At 40.9% G+C, this 14,598-nt stretch overlaps 2 protein-coding genes across 2 annotated transcripts in view; both read left to right on the forward strand.

Moving 5' to 3' along the window:
• lrch4 (leucine-rich repeats and calponin homology (CH) domain containing 4) overlaps window positions 1-526 on the forward strand; it is a 31,915-nt gene extending 31,389 nt beyond the window's left edge. The window contains exon 18 of the mRNA XM_054753939.1: window positions 245-526. Within this exon, the coding sequence (XP_054609914.1) occupies window positions 245-346 (102 nt within the window). The 3' untranslated portion in view covers window positions 347-526. The remainder of the gene's footprint in view (window positions 1-244) is intronic.
• Window positions 527-6,979: 6,453 nt separating this feature from the next.
• adam19a (ADAM metallopeptidase domain 19a) overlaps window positions 6,980-14,598 on the forward strand; it is an 84,692-nt gene continuing 77,073 nt past the window's right edge. The window contains exon 1 of the mRNA XM_054753935.1: window positions 6,980-7,161. Within this exon, the coding sequence (XP_054609910.1) occupies window positions 7,032-7,161 (130 nt within the window). The 5' untranslated portion in view covers window positions 6,980-7,031. The remainder of the gene's footprint in view (window positions 7,162-14,598) is intronic.

Raw genomic sequence — 14,598 nt, forward strand, 5'->3', positions numbered from 1 at the left:
AAAATCCCACAATTTGGGTCACCACTTGTCATTGATGGGTGATGGTGGGACCCACAGCCAAACCCGTTGAGAACCACTGGCCTAAAACTTCAGGAAGACTGCGAGTAAGCAGTCGAAACTGTCATATGCGCACTTGTTTTAGTACTCCCGGACCCGACTGTGTGAGTATTGTCTGACAAAAAGTTTCATAAAACACTGAAGCGTTAAAAAGCATCAGCTGACCACATTCTTCGTCCTCGCTCAGGACTCCTTGTGCTCACCCCAACTCATCACGGAGGAGGACAGCCTGAGTCGACTGGCCCACACTGTCCAGGTTCTGGTCGAACTAGCTGACGGCTCCATGTGACGCTATAGCACCACCTGCAAATATTCAGGACCCAGTATTTGTTTGACCTCCAAACATGAAGTAAATTCTCAACAAATGTCCGAGAATCTCAGTGAATTTATATAACCTTTGAACCCAAGCTCATTATCAGCTGACGTTGCATTCAAGCGCTGTATCGGAAATATGTCTTTACAAATAAAAATGCTCATTGATTACAATAATGATATCCTTTGTTGCTATGTCGCCAGAGTGTACAGTACGTGTATGCAGCAAGAGAGGCTATAAGAGACAGTGGACCAAATGATGGCCTCATATAAAATATGCCTGTACATGCATGGAAAGTTTTGTGCTGCTGGGCATGTTAATAGTTCTTTTATGGGGTTGTTTTAAAAGCTTTGTGCTCGGAGGGTTTTCAATCAGGTTAATGGTCCTATCTCCTCAGCCTCTTCCTGTCCTTGAGTGAGACAAAAGCACACTTGAGGTAAACCCCAAATCGGCGAAAAGTCTTCCATTCTCAGCAAGCTCAATCGAACCATTAAATGAGGTAAAACTATGAATAATCAATCCATCTTCATCCCTTTTTCTGGAGATGAAGGTTAATTCAGTTTGGCTCACATTTTCATGCAACCACAAGAGGACGCACTACAGCAACCACTCTGCTTCCGTGGCAGAACGCCGAAGAAACAATCGTGGTTTTCATACCAGTGGCCTGAAACCATAACCGCGAATAATAAACGTATTGGGAAATTCATAAAAAGATAATTAACACAAGTTTTAAATAATTTATGTACAGTCTGACAGTTTCCAGATTGTTAATGGCAAAGAGTGGTCTGTTGTCCAGACTCACTTGAACGCCTCACTTATTTGGCTGCATCATTGCAAGCACAACAGTGTGAAGTGTGTTGAGTAAAAGTAGCGGGGATACCTCGAGTTTACAAACTTAGCCAGAGTAGCTAAGGTGAATACGTTTACCTGCGTCTGTATAGGTCATAAAACATACCGAAAAGCATGTTTAAACATCTTCGACTTACCGTGTCAACGAGATTCTCGCAGCTCTGACAGGTAAGTTAATACAAAGGACACTAGAAATGAATACGACTGTCACCTCGTTATCCACTTCCGTAGCATGCCCTGCAGGGGTTTGGCCGCCATGATGGTGAGCAGAACCCACAATCCATCCATTTTCTATGCTGCGTATCCTCATTAGGGTCGCGGGGGTATGCTGGAGCCTATCCCATCTCACTACACCCTGGACTGGGTGTCGCAGGGCACATATAGACAAACAACCTTTCACACTCACATTCATACCTATGGACAATTTAGAGTCGCCAATTAATGTGGAATGTGTGAGGAAACTGGAGTACTCTGAGAAAACCAACGCATGCACGGAACCACACAGAAATGCCCAGCGGCGAATCGAACCCAGGTCTTCCCGATCTCCTTACTGTGACTGTGTGGCCAACATGCTAACCACTTGACCACCGTGCGGCCCTAAAACATATATAATAATTGCAAAAAAATGAAGTTGGCTACTTTGCGGATTTCACTTATTGCGGGCTATTTTGGGAACCCATCCCCTGTGATAAATGAGGGAACACTGTGTATATATATATATATATATATATATATATATATATATATATATATATATATATACATATACATATACATATACATATACATATGTATACATTTATTAATTCATTTATTCATACATTTTTGATGTTAGATAAATATTGATTCTGAACTGAGAGGTTAGAGGTTTGGTGCCTGTGAATATTCTCGTTCATCCAGGTCATTGTATTCTCAGGAGGCGATGTATTTGAAGAAAAGGGCTAACCGTGTTTGTTGCTTTAGTAATAATGGTATACATCCCCGACTCTGTAATACCACTCATTATTATATTGCATTTTTGTACATATACAGTATTATTGATGGTTTGTATAATTGTGATGTGATAGTGGTGGTATTAAGAAGGGGGTTGGGTTGCTAAGTCACTACTGACGGCCCAGGTGCCAAATGCTCCGCCTTCCACTGAATATATACTGTAAATATAACAATATCAACAATGTAACAGTATGAACAACAAAGAACACGTGTATTTGTGAAAATAAAACAAAAAATATTGATCTCATCCTGTTGTACTGTATCCATCCAATACCGATACTGCCCTCGGTCCAGTTGATATTGATATTTGGATCTATCCACACACACGTCCAAGGATGCAACCAGGAAATGTTTTTATCATCTAGTCATCTGATGCAAAATGCCCCAAACAAGTGATGATCATGTATTGAATGAATGAATAATGAACTCATGGCCGAGGGCAAACTCGAAATTGACAGACTGAGGCAGGCCTTCGCTTGAGTGGTGAAAAATTCGAATAACTTTGGAAAAAGTCGGTATTTCTTTGTTGTGGCGCTTGAGCAGGCAGAGAAGGCATAAACTTCACTCTCGCTGTTATGTGGGGATCCAGGTCAGCCTTTCTTGATAAAACCAGGCCTATGTTGCAAGAAGTGTGTCATCCTCCCCCAGACAGGTCTGCTAACAATGTTAACTCAGCTGAAAGGAAGCTTGCCTCTGTCTTTTTCATTTGTGTCCCCTTCAGAGGCTGCAAACATATGGTGCATATGAATAAGCCCTTTAGTGTGTTGCTTTCTGTTTGCTATTTGTTTAACAACGCGTTTAGCGTTCCCCTTGTTTTGTCAGATTCTCACCAACAGATATCTCATGATGCTAAATATTTTAGCCGTTGTCCTCATTGTTTGCATTGCAATCTGATGCTTTTGTCTCTGTCTATTTTCTCACCGAGTGCCGCTAATTGGATGACGGAGTCAGGCATGTTTTGACCTTTTCCGTGTCGCGAGTGTCCGTAACAACAACCCGGAAACCGAGCTGAGGGAGAGCAACAATAATGACGACAACGAGCCAATGAGCTCATTGTCCAAAGTGGACAAAGTGGTGAAATAAATCTGCCTCATCCAGAAGCCAGCTGCGTGATATCCCAAAGGCAGTGAGACCAAGCAAGACAATGGCTGTTTCATTTCACACGCTTCCGTACTTGGACTTTGAATTTTGAATATCTAAGTACATCCACATTGAGAAGTATGGCAAAATGAAATGCGTCGCGAGTACCGAGATGTTGCACTCAACATGCCCAAGCGACTGATATTATGAATTTCCATGTACCTCCAGTAGTTGCGACACCACACATGGCAGTATTAACCCTTTGGAGTCGCAGGTACTACAGTATTTAGCGCAGGGGTGTTCAAACTTTTTCCAGCGAGGGCCACATACTGAAAAAATGAAAGGATGCAAGGGCTACTGGGATATTTTGTAAACCAATACATGTAGCCATATCATTTCTTAGCTATGCTATGCTAAGAAATGATATATATTTCAAGACAAAACTGCAGGTCAGCTTTGTGATGTATGTGAAAATGCATATTATTAATATGAACTTCGGTCTTTGCTCTGTTTTCCCATTTTTGCTGCTGTTGTTTTTTTTTCAAATTATTTCAACTTTCTTCTTAAATAATCTTTGTCAATTTTGTTTTCATAATATTTTGACTTTATTCCCATAATATTCTAACTTTTCCACCATCCTAATTTTACAAAAATTACAACCTTATTTTAATTTGTTTGTCATAATATTATGAGTTGTTTTTTTTAATGTATTCTTTATGCTCCTAAAATAAAAATGTTCCTCATAATATTCTGAGTTTATTCTAGTAAAATTCTCTTCTTTTTCGAACACGACTTTTTTTCAAAAGTTTGACTTTACTCGTGTAAAATTACAGGGTTTTTTTTTCCATTTGCATTTTGTTTTCAACTATTTCTTTTTGGAAATTTTCTTCTCATAATTATGACTTTAATTATGACTTTATGACTTTCTCATAACATAATATTTTTCCGTAACCTAATTTTCCAAAAATTATAACTTTATTTGTTGTTTAGTTTTTCATAATATTACGGCTTTAAAAAAGAAAAACTTATTTTCTTGTATATTTCAACTTTGTGTGACTAAAATGTTATTTTTTGTCATAATATAACGACAGTATTCTTGTAAAATTAGGACTTTTTCTCTTTCGATTACAACTTTTTTTTCTCTTAATATTTTGACCTCATTGTTGTAAAATTACTGCCACTATGAAATAATAACGTAACATTACCAGTTTATGTTGTGACATTCTTGGGTCACTTGATTGCATTTATTAGGTTTCTGCTTTGTTCCCTTTGCCAAGGGCGGCGCAAAGTGCAAGCGCAGCGCACAGGTTATTTTTTTGCCTGTGTTTATCTGTTTGTTTGTTTGTCTGTTTGTGTTCAAAATAACTTGAATAGTTGTGAATGGGTTTGCATGACATTTGTCGGAAATTGGATACGGAAGAACTGATTAGATTTTGGAGGTGAGCCGGATCACCGTCTGGATACAGGAATTTTTTAAAGGATGTTTTAACATTGCGAGATAGGACCATTTTGGGTATTTGTGCGTATAACTAAACAAAAAATGGTCAGTGCACTTGGAAAAAAAATAAAGGACAAGTTTCCAACAGGTTCTACAAAATGTCAAAGACTGATGAAAAAATGTAGGATTATGATTGTGACGTGAATCACAACATGGCGGGAACTATGGCGCTTGGCGGAGGTCTGTGCTTCTCTAATTTTTTTGTTTTACTAAGAAAATCTTTATTGTGTTGTGATTTGAGTTGCAGGATTAGCCACAGTTGACTGCATTTAGAACTGCATTTGATTTATTTATTTAGAAAGAATTGTTATTTTTTTGTTATTTATTTTAAATACATACTTTCGGTTAGCATGTTGGCCACACAGTCACAGTCTGGAGATCGGGAAGACCTCGGTTCGATTCTCTCTTGGGCATTTCTGTGTGGAGTTTGCATGTTCTTCCTGTGCGCGATTGGGTTTTCTCCGGGTACTCCGCTTTTCTCCCACATTCCAAAAACATGCATGTTAGGTTCATTGTCTAAATTGTCCATAGGTATGAATGTGAGTGTGAATGGTTGTTTGTCTATATGTGCCCTGCGATTGGCTGGCGACCAGTCCAGGGTGTACCCCGCCTGTCGCCCAAAGTCAGCTGGGATAGGCTCCAGCATACCCCACAGGAGGCATGAGGAGAAGCGGCATAGAAAATGATAAATGGATGTTCCACTTTCATTGTGTTTTATTATATTGTTTAATAATGACTTTTTTGAATGGACTTTTTTCGCTTTTCAAAAAGAGATTTAAAAATAATCTTAGAACTGTAATTATAATAAACCGTGATATTTTTGCCTGAGGTTATCATACCATCAGGTTCTCACACCGGCCCATGCCTACTAGTACAGTTCCCCAATGTTGTAGTCTTTCCAATCATTGTGTCCAGTGTCCATATTGCCATCCTGTCAGCGATGGAGCCTAACCAGTACCATGTACGCAGTGTACACAGTATGCTTATTGAATTGTAGTGACGGACGTACAGTATTCCATTTGAGACACAGCCAGTGACTTCCTGGACTTCCTCGCCTTACACACAACTCACAATCTCAGAAGATTGTTTTGCATTTTGAAACATCTCACACAACTCAACACAACTCCCCAGTTTAGCATCTCAATCCAACGATGTCAGTATTCAACAGGATTACGAGTGAGAGTCAATGGGAGATTGGAAGTGGAACCCAAGTGGGAGCGTGCCATGCATTATTCATCTCTTATTTTCATAGCCAGCTTTATGCAAATGAAAAAGCAATAATTCATCCACTAATGGTCGGGTTCGCCTGTGGAGGTCGTGGTGTGCTTTGGCTTCATCCTGGGGTTTTGCCTGAGGGCCTGAAGTCCCTGGCTCTTTGTGAATGCGTATATTGAATACAGGAAGTGAACAAATTCCTTGGTGATTGCTGTGAAATGGGAAGGGAGTCGGATTAATAAGCTCTGCTTCGTCCTACTCCTTTTCAGACATGTAAAATTGTGGAACTGTAAATGTAAGATGTACTCCAATGTAAACTGGTGTGTATGTTTGGAATAAACCAAACAAACCAAACAAACAATGCTTCTGACGTCCAACCACTGTCCTCACCTCATTCCCGCAATTCCTTAGCAAACGAAGATTAAACTTCCATTCATGTAGTCAATCTTGCCGACATTGTTAGTCACCTATTTGTTAAAAACATGACTCCAGCAATACCAGTGGATTTTTGTAGACATTGTCATTGCTTTCTTATTTTACCATGTACCCAATCTGTGTTTTAATAGTCTGCAAAGAGGGAATCCACACCTTGTTTTGTGCTTTGCCTAGTGGTGTCAAGCAAAACATTGTCACTGCATGACAGCAGGTGATTTTAACTTCATAGTAAAGTAGTTTTTAATTTTCCTAAAACCTTGATCCTGTGTTTTATTCTGATTACAATCAACAACTTCAAGCCACAAAATAATTCAAAGGAAATTTCAAGTAAAAAGTCTACCAGTATAGGCAATACTGGCTCTGTAGTATTGATTCGATACCATAATTTTCAGTATCGCCCAACACTACTAATAATGTCACCAGTTTGATGTTACATCGAAGACGAAGGCTGGTTTATTTTGAAGGCGACAAGCGGAACTGTATGCTTTTATTCTCAATGGCTGCTACCTTGAGACTAGAGGCGTGCAGCCAGAGTTGAACAACGGCGAGGAAGACGAGGGAGGACGGGCGGAGGCACCGAGGCTCACAGGGATGTATAGTAAACACAGGCAGAAAAATGGCCAAATAACACCGGCGACATGTGGACGTTTGCTCTTCTTCATTTCTTTTATTTCCCTTATCGGCGATCTGGGAAGAGCCGGTGGAGAAAGCAGCCGAAAAGGTAAAGAAAAAGCTGGAAAACTTGCATTATCGTCAACCAGTTGCTTCCCCGAGCTGATGTTAATTACGACAATAAGCATGTTGTTGGTAGACTTGGGATGTAGTTTATGCTGGAGATGTTTTGGCTCAACTTTCAAGTGTTACTTCGTTCGCGCCAAAGTCCATTGATAAATGTGCTCATTTAACGTGTCGCCCGTCACGAATAAAAACGGCAGCAACACGCTGTAAGAGTTTGCATAGTCAACACAGGTCGTGTGTCAGCTGGTTGTGTAACAACTATTACAAACATCACGGCTCATTCCCTCAATTCTGCTTTTAATGCTGCTGCTGCTTCAGACTGAGTGACGAAGGCTCACACTGAGGGAGAACTGCCATTCAAGTTAAACAATATTTTATGCCGAAATACAGAAAGAACATCATTTTTTGTAGTGTTACAAAGACTGTAAAATTATCTGTCCGGGCTTGCAATTTGGCAGTGTGGTTTTGAATGGCAACATTTGTCTATTGGCTTCCGTTGGTCACTAACTTGGTGGCAGCTGCTGGTTGTTAAATTATGGAGTATGATCCTGAGCTGTGTCATTTATTGGATTACCAATGCCGAGGGTGCTCCATGCATGTCTTCTTTCTTTGTCGTGCTTTTGTCCATAAAAGGAAGAGTTGAAAGAGTTGAAAGAGAGAAGAGCTAGTTTTTTTTAGTTTTTTTTTTACGTGGTCAAACGTGCAGTGCAGCAAACACAGAAATGATCCCAAACCAAAAACACACAATACACCATAAAGCAAATGTAGCTATATTAAAAATGCTGCATTTGCATAAACACTCCAAGATCAAACACATGCAAAAAAAATGCAGCAAATGCCAGAAATGTGTGCAAATGCCCAAAACACACGCAAACGCCCAAAACTGCATGAGAGAAATGCTGCAAGTTGACCGAAGTTTGCCAGGCTTTGTCATGTCCCCACCGGGGGACACAATTGTCTTGTTTTTGAAGTACTGTTGAGAAACTGACATCTATTTATTTATCTGTACTGTACAGACTGAACTCGAAACTCAAACTAGCGAAATGCGACAAAATGGAGAGCAGTGAAGCCAATTCAAGAGTCAGATTGCATGCTGAATATGACAAATTCATAGATGTTAGCAGGTCTGTACTAATAGTGAAAGCCTGCCTCTGAAGCCCCCCCCCCCGAGAGTTCACCAGGCCCGACCCACAAGTTGAGAAACACTGTGCTATGCTAACAGTAGCTACACAGCTACACAGTTGCTCTATAATATTGTAAATTATTATAGTCAAGTGTTAACAAAGACAAAGAAAAAAAGTCACTTTCATTCAGCTCTTTCAAAAGTCAGCCAAATGTCTTCTGAGCATGCCGCTGGTGTCTTTAAAGACGGACAGGTCTGCCTCGCTCTGTGTGTCTTATTAACAGCTGCAGTGATCATGTATTGCTATTAAAGCTGCTGTTTGTGGCTGTCTAGAGCAGTGCCTCTCAGCTGGTTTGGCTGTACCAGCACCCTTTAATGACAAGCGGCGACCCAAATTGCTTCTGCTTAGGGCAGCGCTAACTTTTGAGCATGCTGTAAGCAGTATATCCTACCCTCTTCCTGCTCCGAGTATGTAAGCTGCGCCCCAGGTAACACACACATGCACAGGAGCCTTTGCTAAATGCTGGCAGTGTCATTGTGGACCAGTTGTAAGCAGTCTCTTTAATGAAAAGACATTAAAGTGCAGTTTGAATTTGAGGTAGTGCAAAATGAACACGGTGTGCCAGCACAAAACAAGTTTCACGATCAGTTCAGCAACAATACGTTTTTACCCACAAATTCAAAGGTTTTCAGTGCATGTTATATCTGGGGATCTGAATTTGTATATAGACCTGGATGAGAAGTGAAACAAGAAGTGAAAAATCAAGTGAGTCCAGTTGCTCCGATTCAACACCGAGTAGGAAAGTTTAATAATAGGAGGATCATTTTTTCTGTAGACCTCCCCCTCTGCCTGGGCCAATGGAATTGGGCATTAAACAGTACTGTCATACTGTACCTGGTAGCCTCATTGTGGGCGGAATTTCCCCATAAAGCGTTTGCTTTATGCCGCGCTCTTCTCCAGTAGTTATCCAGCTATGTCTCTGTGTGTCAGACAGACGGCGCATTAAGTCCACACTCGATGTCATCACCCTCCCGCTCATGCTTGACCAAGTCACCCACAAAGATGGCATGCTCCTCATGGTGGTGTAGTGAGCAAAGCAGCACATATGCAAGGTGCGTTGACGGACATTGGGTTATGACACTATTTTTTTCATAGACCTCGGTGAACATGAACATGGCCAGCTGCGAACCACTGGTCTAGATGATGCTTGCGTTCGAACGTACTCCACGGCCTCTTCCTGCTTTGAGTCCATAAACTATGCCCGACGTAACACGCGCATGTAATTTGGCTAAGTTTAGCTATTAACGTTGCCTATCATTAAATGTATAGCTTACTGTGACAACCACATGAATGTAAATTGTCAATCGCGTCTGCTTTTGTGTGTGTGAATGATGTATGTAAATACCAACCAGATGTGAGTGACCTGTCATCTTATTCAACATGAACTACAATTTATGCCAAATTTTATGCAGTTGAACTCGTAATTGTGCAAATAGAATTTTTTTGTTCAATCTGGTCTTTTAAACAAAACATAAACATACAGTTTGCTAACTTGTCGTGGTGTTCTTTTATTTTTTTGCTTGAATAAAATGTAATCTTGAGCCAGTGACATACTGTATGTATAGTACTTTATTAATCCCACAGCAGGGAAATTCACTTGTTACAGCAGGAAGCAAGATACGCAAGTAAAGAATACATAGTGACACATGGTTGTAGAGCCTGACAGCGGTCGGTCTCTGCACCTTTTTAAATTTAAGGCAGCACTGTGGTTCATTGATTTAAGAATAATAACGACTCTAATGTTAAATGGCTAGAGGTGAACACGAGTAAAATGTGAGCCGCATGATTCACATTGATTTTCACACTACTTCCTCCTACCAATGTGTCAGCTTTAAGGATGCGTTCGTGCTTGTCATGTTTGGTTCTGTTAAAAGGCACTCAGATGCGTTTGGTCAAGTGTGAACGCGATCATCCGAACCCTGGTGTGCACCAAACAACCGAGGCCGCTTAAGAGATGGGTCGGTTGACTTGGGCTCAATTGTGAATGCTACGCAGACTAAGTACGTGTATCAGTGTCAAAAGAAATAACAATTAGCCAAAAGAAAAGTGTCCCTCTGGCCCAGACCAGACTCCAGAACCACAAGTGTGAATGCAGCCCAACTCTGTAAGTCTAAAGACAATTCATGAATAGGTTACCAAAAAGACTGCTAATGCACCTTCATGCCGCTCTTTGGGGATTTACACAAAGTCTTAGCTCAGCAGTATTCTTTACAAGATGTGAACCACGGCCCATTTAGCAGAGCATCAAGTGCAGCCCCCCCTGCTTGCTTGGCAGGTCTCCGCACGCTTTTGTAATGCGTGTCGTGTTCTCCAGAGCCTAGAAGAAGTAGAAGAAGCCATTCTGAGTGAGCAGCGGCTCTACACAAGCTCAGTCTCAGCGGCTGCGTGTTCGCCAACAATGCCCGTCCGCCTCACCTTTTGACATCGCCTCATTTTGCACGTGCAGGTAAAGGTTGAATATGCTGTTACATATCCAAGCAGACGTGTGTGGTTTGCTGTGTGTAAGGCCCCCGCAGAAAAGGCTATGCCAGGTCGTCTCTGGTGGGCTGCAAGCGTTAGTCATAGTTGATTTTTTGTTTGAATGTGTTGTGTTTAAATGCTGTGAGGGTTCACGGTGTGTAGGTGAGGTGTCAGCTTGGAGTGTGCTTCTTCTTTCAGTCTAATGCTATCAGTCTTTGGGCCAGGATGAAGTGTTCTCCTCTTAGCCCACAACGTAGTACCTTTACAATCCCCTCCACAAATACAAAGACGTTTGACTCCAGGATATATATACTAAAACAGTATGTAAAACAGCCTAAAAGGTCTAAAAAAAAAACACGTCCTCACTCTATCATGGTTTTTCAAACATTCATTAATAATTGTTCATGTTATGTGGTTCAAATATTGTCGCATCTCATTCTCGTGAGCCCAATTTCGTGTATCGTCTCGTTTTGCGAGCTGAGTTTATTGTGACACCCCTGCTGGCTACAGTGTAGCTACAGTTGGTCTTTCCTGTCATCAACAAAAACTAAATGCCACTTTATTTAGGCTTTTATTGAGGGTGCAAATAAGCATTTATTTTCCTCAGGGTCATTTATTCAGTGCACTTGTCATTTGTATGCCAGCAAAGATTAAAAAAAAAAAAAAAATTCAATTAGCGGCGGAGGCAAATTCCTATTAGGAACGCTGCGGTGCGTCTTGCACTATTCATGGCAAGGATGTCACACAGCTTCAACTGTACTTGGGCTGCCACGTTGCCACTTTTATTAAAAGCAGTGCTCAGCCTTGGTTCAGTTATTTATTTCTCTTTTAGATGTCCCGCTGTTGTGGAATATTAAATAAATGCACTTAGACATGACTGACGGTAAGAGAGCGCAAGAGCCCTTTTATTTAAGTATGTATGTGCCCTGCGATTGGCTGGCTATCAGTCCTGGGTGAACCCCGCCTCTCGCCTGAAGTCAGCTGGGATAGGCTCCAGCTTACCCATGACCCTAATGCCCTAATGAGGACAAGCGGTATAAAAAAATGGATGGATGGATGGACAACAATATAATAGAATATCTTCTCCTGTCTTGGAGTTGTCATCATATGCTCCTCCTGAGGAGTCAAAATTACAACACATGTACACTTGAGTGCATTATACATCTAGGATGTCATAAGTCTTTGGCACACTTGCCGATGGAATGAGACGGGATTACAATGTTCTTTTAATTTTTTTTATTTTCACAAAGATACAACTTTATTGGTGCCCCACCAATGAACGGGTATGTGTTAAAAGTGTGTGGTGTGTGTACACAGTCCTGATCAAAAGGTTAAGACCAGTTGAAAAATTGCAAAAATTTACATTTTGCACTGTTGGATATTAAGGAGGTTCTAAGCAAAGCTTCAAAATGCAAAAAGAAGAAATGGGAGTGGGACGAAAATTTTTTGAGTAAGCAATTTCTTGCAAACAAGCATTAAACTGGAAGAGGCTGTTTATCAGTTAATCCAAAGTTTAAGACCGCAGCCTTTAAAAGCCAACATGCATTCAATGTCATTTTCTGTCAGGTGTTCACGCTGTCATGATGTCTTCATGGCAGAGGCAAAAAAGCTTTCTCTCTTTGAATGTGGTCGAATTGTTGAGCTGCATACGAGGACCTCTCAGAGCGTGCCATCGTTGCTTAGGTTGGACGCAGTAAGTCAGTCATTTTAAACTTCTTCAAAGATCCTGAGGCTTATGAAACAAAAAAGTCAAGTGGTAAACTCCCAAAAAATTCATCGGCCCTGAACAGGAGGATCCAACTGGCTGTCCATCAAGACATGAAACAATCCTTGGCTCAAATGAAGGTTGTTACTGGTGCTGAGTGCAGTCCAACAACAATCAGATGGCATCTGCTAGAGAAGGGTTTTAAGAATAAAAAACGTCTTCAAAGGCTTCGTCTCCTTCACTGTCACAAAATTGCCCCTTTGGAATTTGCATGAGAGCACCAAACATGTGACATTAAATGGTGGAAGACAGTTTCATTCTCTGATTAGGAAAAAAATGGCGCCTTGATGGCCCTAATGGCTTCCAACGTTACTGGCATGACAAGGAGATCCCACCTGAGATGTTTTCCACGCAGCACAGTGAAGGGGGCGCCATCATGATCTGGGGTGCTTTTTCTTTCAATAGAGCGTCAGGTTGTGCAGGGGCGTTAAACGGCAGATGGCTATGTGGAGATGTTGCAGGGAGCATCCCTCATGACTGAAAGCACTCGTCTTTGTGGTAATGACTGGCTTTTTCAACAGGACAAGGCTGCAGTTCACATTGCCTTCCTGGCATGGGACTTCGTCCAGAGGAATAGTCTCACTCTTTTGGACCATCCTGAGTGTTCCCCTGATCTAAATCCAAATCAGAACATCTGGAGATGGATGGCAAAGGAAGTTTGCAAAAATGGACGTCAGTTCCAGACAGTGGATGCCCTTCATGAAGCCATCTTCACCACCTGGAACAACATTCCCACTAGCCTCCTGGAAACACTGGCATCAAGCATGCCCTAACCAATTTTTGAGGTGATTAACAAGCGCAGCTACTTATGTCTGAGTCTTTTTTTGAAAATATTTATTTATATTTTAGAGGGACTTTGGGTTGTTGTTTTAAGCTAAACTTTTGATCAGGCAATGAACGGCCTATTTCAGTAGACTCAAAAATGCTTTTGTCTGACTCTAATTTCTTCTTTTTGCATTTTGCTCTTCTTAGAACCTCCAACACTGCAAAATGTAAATTTGTGCAGTTTTTCAGCTGTTCTTAAAATTTTGATCAAGAGTGTATAGTAGTGAACTTCCCAATATAGAGATACTGTAAATGTATACACCAATTACAACTATTTAGATTGTGTTCATTACGTGTACATAAAGATTGAGGTGGAAACAAAAAGGTGTATTGCACTTGTTATTGCAGTTAATTTTAGTAGATTCTTTTAGTGTGTACTGAAAATGCTGTAATTGGAAACAGGCGATCATTGGAGAGATGCTATTTTCCTGAATATGAAAAGTCACTATGAACTGTATAACAAAGTCATTTTTTAACTTAATAACAATTTGGCGTACATGAGAAAATGGAAAGGAAAACGTAGCTCTCTTTGATCATATGGTCATTTATTACCAAGTATACAATATTTTACAGCACATCCTGTCATAGCGGTAAGGAGCAAACTGCTGAACCAGCATTAATAGCGCTGATGAGGTCATTGTAAACAACAGTATGCAAGTGTAAAACGAATGATTTTCACACCTCCAGCGCAGCTGACATTTTAAAGTACATGCAGAGGTAGATGAAGCTGCTGGATGCTGACCACTCATGATGCTTAAAATGCAGCTATTGCCATTTTGTGGAGTTAATAAAAGCTACATCAGGAGGTTTTCTACAGGTTTTCCACGCACCAGCTACGATTAGAGACACATTCATTGAATAGAGACGTGAATTGGAGCATGTATGCTGCTACACTATATATTATTTATATCATATAGTATTATTAGATTGATTGGCAGATGCTACATGCCTGCCGGAGTTGCCATCATGAAAACTTCCCACAGAGTTTCCCTGAGGTGTTTTAAGGCAGCAAAAAATCAATTGAAGACTGCGCTATCTCAGTGCCTCTTTTACAGTTTTCCGCACTCGGCAACAAGTCCCGTGAAGAAGAGATGGAGCAGGGTGGTTTTATGTGAGACAAGGACAGAGCGAGCCAGGGTTAAATGTGTCTTCTCCAGCCTCTTTCCAAAAGAAAGTCCAAGGAAGA

This window comes from Dunckerocampus dactyliophorus, chromosome 15 (genome assembly GCF_027744805.1).
Source record: "Dunckerocampus dactyliophorus isolate RoL2022-P2 chromosome 15, RoL_Ddac_1.1, whole genome shotgun sequence".
Taxonomy (NCBI): Eukaryota; Metazoa; Chordata; class Actinopteri; order Syngnathiformes; family Syngnathidae; genus Dunckerocampus; species Dunckerocampus dactyliophorus.